At 44.8% G+C, this 8655-nt stretch overlaps 1 protein-coding gene across 1 annotated transcript; it reads right to left on the bottom strand.

Moving 5' to 3' along the window:
* Positions 1–2206: 2206 nt before the first annotated feature.
* Positions 2207–6506, bottom strand: znf830 (zinc finger protein 830). The gene is made up of 2 exons (XM_062993421.1): positions 5855–6506; positions 2207–2752 (listed from the first exon to the last, which is right to left on the bottom strand). Exons 1-2 carry the CDS (start codon positions 6426–6428, stop codon positions 2241–2243), a joined length of 1086 nt encoding a protein of 361 aa, XP_062849491.1. The 5' UTR covers positions 6429–6506; the 3' UTR covers positions 2207–2240.
* Between the last annotated feature and the right edge of the window lie 2149 nt (positions 6507–8655).

Genomic DNA, 8655 nt, shown 5'->3' with positions numbered 1-8655 from the left:
ATAAGTGAGTAAGTGGACGAGTAAGAGAGTGAGTGAGTGGATTAGTGAATGAGCAAGTGGGTGAGTGAGGGAGTGAGTAAATAAGTGAGTAAGTGGACGAGTAAGAAAGTGAGTGAGTGGATTAGTGAATGAGCGAGTGGGTGAGTGAGGGAGTGAGTAAATAAGTGAATAAGTGGACAAGTGAGTGAGTGAGTGAGTGGATTAGTGAATGAGCAAGTGGGTGAGTGAGGGAGTGAGTAAATAAGTGAGTAAGTGGACAAGTGAGTGAGTGAGTGAGTGGATTAGTGAATGAGCGAGTGGGTGAGTGAGGGAGTGAGTAAATAAGTGAGTAAGTGGACAAGTGAGTGAGTGAGTGAGTGGATTAGTGAATGAGCAAGTGGGTGAGTGAGGGAGTGAGTAAGTGGACGAGTAAGAGTGAGTGAGTGGATTAGTGAATGAGCGGATTAGTGAATGAGCGAGTGGGTGAGTAAGGGAGTGAGTGGATTAGTGAATGAGCGAGTGGGTGAGTAAGGGAGTGAGTGGATTAGTGAATGAGCGAGTGGGTGAGTAAGGGAGTGAGTAAGTGGACGAGTAAGAGAGTGAGTGAGTGGATTAGTAAATGAGCGAGTGGGTGAGTAAGGGAGTGAGTGGATTAGTGAATGAGCGAGTGGGTGAGTAAGGGAGTGAGTAAGTGGACGAGTAAGAGAGTGAGTGAGTGGATTAGTAAATGAGCGAGTGGGTGAGTAAGGGAGTGAGTGGATTAGTGAATGAGCGAGTGGGTGAGTAAGGGAGTGAGTAAATAAGTGAGTGAGTGAGTGGACGAGTAAGGGTAAGTTAGTGCATGAGTGAGTGAGTGGACGAGTAAGGGTAAGTTAGTGCGTGAGTGAGTGAGTAGACGAGTAAGGGTAAGTTAGTGCGTGAGTGAGTGAGTGGACGAGTAAGGGAGCGAGTGAATAAGTGGATGAGTGGTAAAGCTTTCTTTGATTTGAGTTGAGCTGAGCTGAGTGGACGAGTAAGTAAGGGAGTGAGTGGATTAGTGAATGAGCGAGTGGGTGAGTAAGGGAGTGAGTGGATTAGTGAATGAGCGAGTGGGTGAGTAAGGGAGTGAGTAAGTGGACGAGTAAGAGAGTGAGTGAGTGGATTAGTAAATGAGCGAGTGGGTGAGTAAGGGAGTGAGTGGATTAGTGAATGAGCGAGTGGGTGAGTAAGGGAGTGAGTAAGTGGACGAGTAAGAGAGTGAGTGAGTGGATTAGTAAATGAGCGAGTGGGTGAGTAAGGGAGTGAGTGGATTAGTGAATGAGCGAGTGGGTGAGTAAGGGAGTGAGTAAATAAGTGAGTGAGTGAGTGGACGAGTAAGGGTAAGTTAGTGCATGAGTGAGTGAGTGGACGAGTAAGGGTAAGTTAGTGCATGAGTGAGTGAGTGGACGAGTAAGGGTAAGTTAGTGCATAAGTGAGTGAGTGGACGAGTAAGGGTAAGTTAGTGCGTGAGTGAGTGAGTGGACGAGTAAGGGTAAGTTAGTGCGTGAGTGAGTGAGTGGACGAGTAAGGGTAAGTTAGTGCATGAGTGAGTGGACGAGTAAGGGTAAGTTAGTGCGTGAGTGAGTGAGTGGACGAGTAAGGGTAAGTTAGTGCATGAGTGAGTGAGTAGACGAGTAAGGGCAAGTTAGTGCATGAGTGAGTGAGTGGACGAGTAAGGGTAAGTTAGTGCGTGAGTGAGTGAGTAGACGAGTAAGGGTAAGTTAGTGCGTGAGTGAGTGAGTGGACGAGTAAGGGAGCGAGTGAATAAGTGGATGAGTGGTAAAGCTTTCTTTGATTTGAGTTGAGCTGAGCTGAGTGGACGAGTAAGTAAGGGAGTGAGTGGACAAATGAGTGAGTGAGTGGACGAGTAAGGGTAAGTTAGTGCATGAGTGAGTGAGTGGACGAGTAAGGGTAAGTTAGTGCATGAGTGAGTGAGTGGACGAGTAAGGGAGCAAATGAATAAGTGGATGAGTGGTAAAGCTTTCATTGATTTGAGTTGAGTTGAGCTGAGCTGAGTGGACGAGTAAGGAGTAGTAAAGTATTGGCACCCTAGGCATGGTGTATTGGTACAGTGTGCCCAGTGTTCAGGGACCCTGACCAGGATGAATCAGCGAGTGAAAATAAATTCATGAAAATATCAGATTTAATGCAGAACTGTAAGAAATTAGAAACAGGAACATAATCTACAGAACCCCGACCCCCCCCCCCCCCTGCAGTCCGGTCACATGGTCACTTCTCAGACGCTACACCAGCGCTCCTTTGGCTCTCCAGTCTCTGGCCAGGACGTGCAGCAACTCCTCTTCATCCTCCTCCTCATCACCTCCCGAGGCCTGTTGCTCCTCCTCCAGCACCTCCGTCTTGACCTTCTCCTTTATGGCCTCCCGCTTGGAGCGCAGCACCTCCACCCTGCGGAAGCACTCGATCTGCTCGTCGATCTCGTCGATCTGCCGCCCGATGCGCCCCTCCTCGTCCTCCTCCGCCACGATGGCCTCGGAGGCGGTGTTCACCTGCCTCATCTCCTTCTGAAACTCCTCCCACTCCTTGTCCATGTGGTCCTTGGGCGTGTCCACGTTGCGCACCTTGGCGTCTCGCACCGGGTCGTCGAAGAAGCCCTCGGGCAGCGTTTCGGCCGCGCCGTCCCTCCTCTCGGCGGGTCTCTCCTCCTCGGCTTTGGTGACGGAGCCGGAGTGAGAGACGCCGGGCGCGGCCGGGATGCCGCTGTCGAAGAAATCCGCAGGGAGTCCCTCAGCTGGTTCTAGAATTTGCACATTACAAAATTTCACATTAAAAGTGGGGCAGGTTCTCAGAAGAAGTTGAGCATGACAGATCACTGCCCCTCCACAGCACTTAGGACTCGCGTCAAATGGTACAAAATCCAATTCAGTTCAGCTTCATTCCAAACCGTTTCATTATGAAATGTAGAGACGTTCGAGTGATTAATCGTTCATTATAAAACGGATAGTTCCGCTCCTAAAATCTGATTGGCTGAGCCGCGTTCGAAGCCGTTGTAAAATCCCAGATAAACACACACCTAGCACCACCTCACATCATTCCATATTAATACGCCACTGAATAGAAAAAGTGAACGTTATGTTCGCCCTCATGTTGCCTAGCAACACTGTTAAGGAACTACTTGGCGTCGTGGAAGAATGCTTTATTGTAAGTTTATACACAATAAATACATTTATGAATTAAACATTGTTGTATTTATTATATTTTATGTTGACCGCCGTTTTATAAAAGCAATAAGCCACTCGAGACGTTGCTGCTATGATTTTAGCACGGGGGAAAGAAGTTTTAGGCGTCATCCCCGTGCTAAAATCACAGTAACGCACGGCCTCTCGTGGCTTATTGCTTTATTCATTCATTCATTCATTGTCGTCAGGGTTACGGTGGGTCAGATTAACTGGGCGAAAGACACCATGGACAAGTCTCCAGTCTATCACAAGGCACACACACACTCACACACACATTTACATGTTCAGCATTTAGCAGACACCTTTATCCAAAGTGACTTACAGTACTGTGGCAGTATACAGTCTGAACAATTGAGGGTTAAGGGCCTTGCTCAAGGGCCCAACAGCGGCAACCTGGCAGTGGTGGGACTCGAACCAGTGACCTTCTGATTACTAGTCCAGTACCTTAACCGCTAGGCTACACCTGCCTTTAGTGGTTAAGGTACAATTTTTAGTAGCTCTAATTCACCTCACTTGCACGTCTTTGTACTGTGGGAGGAAACCGGAGCTCCCAGAGGAAACCCACACAGACACGTGGAGAACATGCAAAACTCCACACAGAATCGAACCCAGGCCCTTCCTGCTGTGAGGCGACAGCGCTACCCACTGTTGCACTGTATACTCAAGCTTACAAAATGTTTTAGTGTTGCTTGAATTAGTGCTGCTCCATGAGCTGCTTCTCCTCTACATACAGACATGATTGTCTGATGGCTGATGTCCAGGGTGTGTTACTGCATTGTGCCCAGTGATTCTGGGGAAACAAACTCACTGCAACCCTGACCAGGATAAAGCAGAAGTAAAACATAAAAATGAAATGAAAGTTCACCTGATTTGAAGTAAACATGCAATAAAATATTAATCTGTGCACCTTTAATATATATACTGATCAGCCATAACATTAAAACCACCTCCTTGTTTCTACACTCACTGGCCATGTTATCAGCTCCACTTACCATATAGAAGCACTTTGTAGTTCTACAATTACTGACTGTAGTCTATCTGTTTCTCTGCATGCTTTGTTACCCCCTTTCATGCTGTTCTTCAATGGTCAGGACCCCCACAGGACCACCACAGAGCAGGTATTATTTAGGTGGTGGATGATTCTCAGCACTGCAGTGACACTGACATGGTGGTGGTGTGTTAGTGTGTGTTGTGCTGGTATGAGTGGATCAGACACAGCAGCGCTGCTGGAGTTTTTAAACACCTCACTGTCACTGCTGGACTGAGAATAGTCCACCAACCAAAAACATCCAGCCAACAGCGCCCCGTGGGCAGCGTCCTGTGACCACTGATGAGGGTCTAGAAGATGAGCGACTCAAACAGCAGCAATAGATGAGCGATCGTCTCTGACTTTACATCTACAAGGTGGACCGACTAGGTAGGAGTGTCTAATAGAGTGGACAGTGAGTGGACACGGTATTTAAAAACTCCAGCAGCGCTGCTGTGTGTGATCCACTCATACCAGCACAACACACACTAACACACCACCACCATGTCAGTGTCACTGCAGTGCTGAGAATCATCCACCACCTAAATAATACCTGCTCTGTGGTGGTCCTGCGGGTATTAGCCCGATACCGCGCTCATTAACTCGTACTCGCAAACGAGGCTCCGATACTAAACATCCGATACCGTGTGCCTAGTGCACGTTGCTGCGTTATGCCCGGTTCACACTACACAACTTTTGCCTTGATTTTCGCTCGGCGACTGGTCGGCGCTAGATTTGCCGGCTCGGGAGCAACTCGTGTGAACTATCCAACAACTCGATCCGACCGGCTCACCGAGCGCTCGAGTTTTCTAGCACATCAGACATCTGATCTGAGATGTGCGACTGGCAGTGAGTGCTGTGTCGAACAGCCAATGAGAACGCAGGATACGGTGTGAGGGGAAACGCAGGAGAGGAGTGTAAACAGGTGGGACAGGGGGATGATATAGTTTATATCAGAATACATCAGCACACACACGTTTTACAGTATTTCTGACCTGATCGTTCTCTACAAAACACCCACGCTGCATTGCAAACAATATTAATTAACCTCCAATTTACTACAGAACAATCCAAACTGTTCGTGTTGCCAAATCCACTCAGATTCATTTATTTTTCCTCCTTGATTTTACGCTGCACATCAGACCACAAACAACTTTGATCGTTCGCTACTTGTTGACGTGCATTTTTGGACGTGGTATCATTAAACCCCTCGTCTCTTCTCACGTGTGTTTTTGTTTAAAAAAAACAGTATTCTAAATAGGTATTGTATCGATATCGGTAAGTACAAAAATACATGTACTTGTACTCGGTTGGGAAAAAATGGTATCGATGCATCCCTAGTCCTGACCATTGTATGTAGAGAAACAGATGGACTACAGGCAGTAATTGTAGAACTACAAAGTGCTTCTATATGGTAAGTGGAGCTGATAACATGGACAGTGATTAGTGTGTGTATATATGAGCAATTTAAGTAAACGTCAAAAATGACAAACAGGCACTTTAAACCAGGGTTGTATAGAGCAGCCAATCCACCTACTGGCATGTTTTAGCAGGTGGATCAGAATACTGGATGCACTGGGAACATTTCGGTGTCCTAAAATTGAAAAGAAAGCTTTTATGTAGATTCACCTACTTGATTCATTATTTGCAGCTGCGCCCAGGTCCTTCTTCTTTTGGTCCTCATCTTCCTCCTGCTCCTCATCATCATCCTCATCATACTGTCCAGCCAGGAGTCCGAGCCCTGCAGACTTTCCACCAGTGCCAGCTTTGCTCTGGAAGAAATCTGTAGGCAGACCAGGAGCAGAACCAGAACCAGAACCACCAGCAGTACCAGAACCAGGAGCACCAGTACCAGGAGCAGGAGTTCTACTCTTTTTGGAGTCCTCCACTACAGCCTGTGTTGTCTTCCTCTTCAGTGAGGGTTTTGGAGCTGGAGGAACTGGACCGTGTTTACTGGTTTTCAGCTCACACACCTTGTCCCGGTGCTGTTTGCTGAGGATGTGTGTGTTCCACAGGATGTCAGACTTCACCGGGACGTTACACACGGCGCAGCTCAGACCCCCCGCAGCGCTGTACTTAGCCAGCGGTGAATCCACCCGCTTCTGCCTCTCACCGCACTGCTTCTTCTCTCTCATCAGCCTCCTCAGTTCCTCCTGGTTCACCACCTTCTTCCCCACCTTCTTCCCCTTCCCACCTTTAGAAGCCATGATTGATTATTTACTTATTTATTTATATATCTATACACACAGAGCACCATCGGGCCGCAGGTCGGTTACCGTCGCCGGAAAGCAGCGTCGCTTCCGGTCTCATGGCTGCGTCCCAATCCGCTTTGCACCCTCTGTAGTGACTAGTGAGGATTCTGAAGGTGGAATGAGACGAACACGAAAGAAGATAAAATAAGATCGACTTTCATAGACCACTGAAGTCGTGTCGTCATATTGTAGTCCACGCCATGTTGTTATGCCCATATTTGGTAACCCGGGTCTAAGAGAAATTTTGAATGGGAAATATGAATGTAGATTTCGCAAATTGCCTCTCTCGCATCCTGTAGTCATAAAAAATGTTCCAGAGCTGTTAGGTTTTGTTTTATGGAGATTCTTCCGTCTATTATCACTGGATCCTCTGAATTATGAATTCGTTAAAAGAGTCACAATATGAATATTGCTACATGTAAGCTAATGCTACTGCGCACTGAATTGACGTCACTAGACTGGAAGCCTCTTAATGTTTTCATTTTTTTTCTTTTATTATAAGCCTCTTAAATAACCGCACGAAGCAGCACGATTCACCAGAGTAACAGTGGAGTGATATTCACAAGTTTTACTTTATATTTTTAGTAGCTAGCTACATTAAAGTAGAAAGCGAGGACGGTCGGGTGTTACGCCTTTGGTCGCACTCAACAAAAGCGAGCCGCTCGTTCCGTCGATTTGATTGGTGTAGTTCAGTGACGTCTAATTAATGCGCAGTAGCGTTAGCTTTCGTGTAGCATTATTAGTATTACGACCCTTTAAAAACCTCGTAATTTAGAGGATCCAGTGATGTACAGGAGAGAAATGTACACAGGACAGAACGTACAGGGTTCTGAACATGTTTATTTAGCACAGGATGCGTTAGAGTCGATTTTTTAAAAACCCCCGTTCATTTTTCCTATCCGCTTGTTAAGTCGTGACGTGTCGACCTTATGAAACGTCACATCCGGGTCCAAGTTGGCTGAGACCCCTCGTATTTTTAATATACCACAGTGCTGTGTCCGAGTCGGAAAAAAACTACCCAACTGTCTTTCTACCGCTTTTCTTGCAATTAGATATCATGAAGTAATATTTTTGTTCATAATTTAATGTAAACTGTCAAATTGTATATTCATTACACGTGTTTCAAGCTGTTTTTAATTTACATGTGATATCCTGGATTTTTGATTTTTATAAGCTATACTGATTAAAAGTAAAACCAAAGAGTCAGAAATGTCAGTTTTCATGTAATGAATTAAAAATATGACCACTTACCTCTTGATGAGGTGACATGAAATTAAATAATGACATGAACTAGTGTACTGCACATCTTGTCTATATTTATATATATATATATATATATATATATATATATATATATATATATATATATAAATATATAAAAGACCTTTTCTCGTCCAGATCGCTATTGAGAAGGACTAGAAGTTTATGACTCGTGTTTGTAAACCCAATTTCCAATGACAGCGACACAGAGTTCCATAAGTTTTCCACAAACATTATTTATTTTAACTTTCTTCTTAAATTGGCTTATCCATTAATCCAAGTTTCTTATAAAAACAAAATAAAAACTCAATATGTTCGCAATTGGCGTATAACAAACAAAACTACGGTAAAAAATCTATTGCTCCGCGTCCTCTTTCTTTCCGTACATTTTATATATATTTTCCGTATATAGAGCCAATACAATTCTGCCCTCTTAAGGGCTAACCAAAGAGGACTAATGAATAACAGCATACATTGATTACCAGGAAAAATTATCAATAGTTAAAATACCAAGTCTCCACTTCAAATAAGTATTATTTAACCAAACAGGAAATATTTATGACAATAAACATAGAAAATTACAATTAGTGCAATATTGCTTTTACAATATATATAAAAAGGTTCAGAGGTTCAGCCTTATCTTATCTTATCATATCATAGTTGTTTGCGTTTGGACCCGGAAATGGTCCGAACGTCACGTGTGACGTCAGACTTAACAAGCCCATAGGAAATCTGATTTAGACCCGGGTCTCCAAATATGGGCATAACGAGGACTACAGAATGATGCACGACTTCAGTGGTCTATTGTCCCACAGGGGTCAGTTTGTTTGTTTATTAGGATTTTAACGTCATGTTTTAAACTTTGGTTACATTAATGACAGGAACGGTAGTTACGCATTACACAACATTCATCAGTTCACAA

The sequence above is a fragment of the Trichomycterus rosablanca genome, chromosome 4 (genome assembly GCF_030014385.1).
Source record: "Trichomycterus rosablanca isolate fTriRos1 chromosome 4, fTriRos1.hap1, whole genome shotgun sequence".
NCBI lineage: Eukaryota > Metazoa > Chordata > Actinopteri > Siluriformes > Trichomycteridae > Trichomycterus > Trichomycterus rosablanca.
Note: the sequence above shows the minus strand (reverse complement) of the source record. Positions and strands in the feature narration are given on the sequence as shown.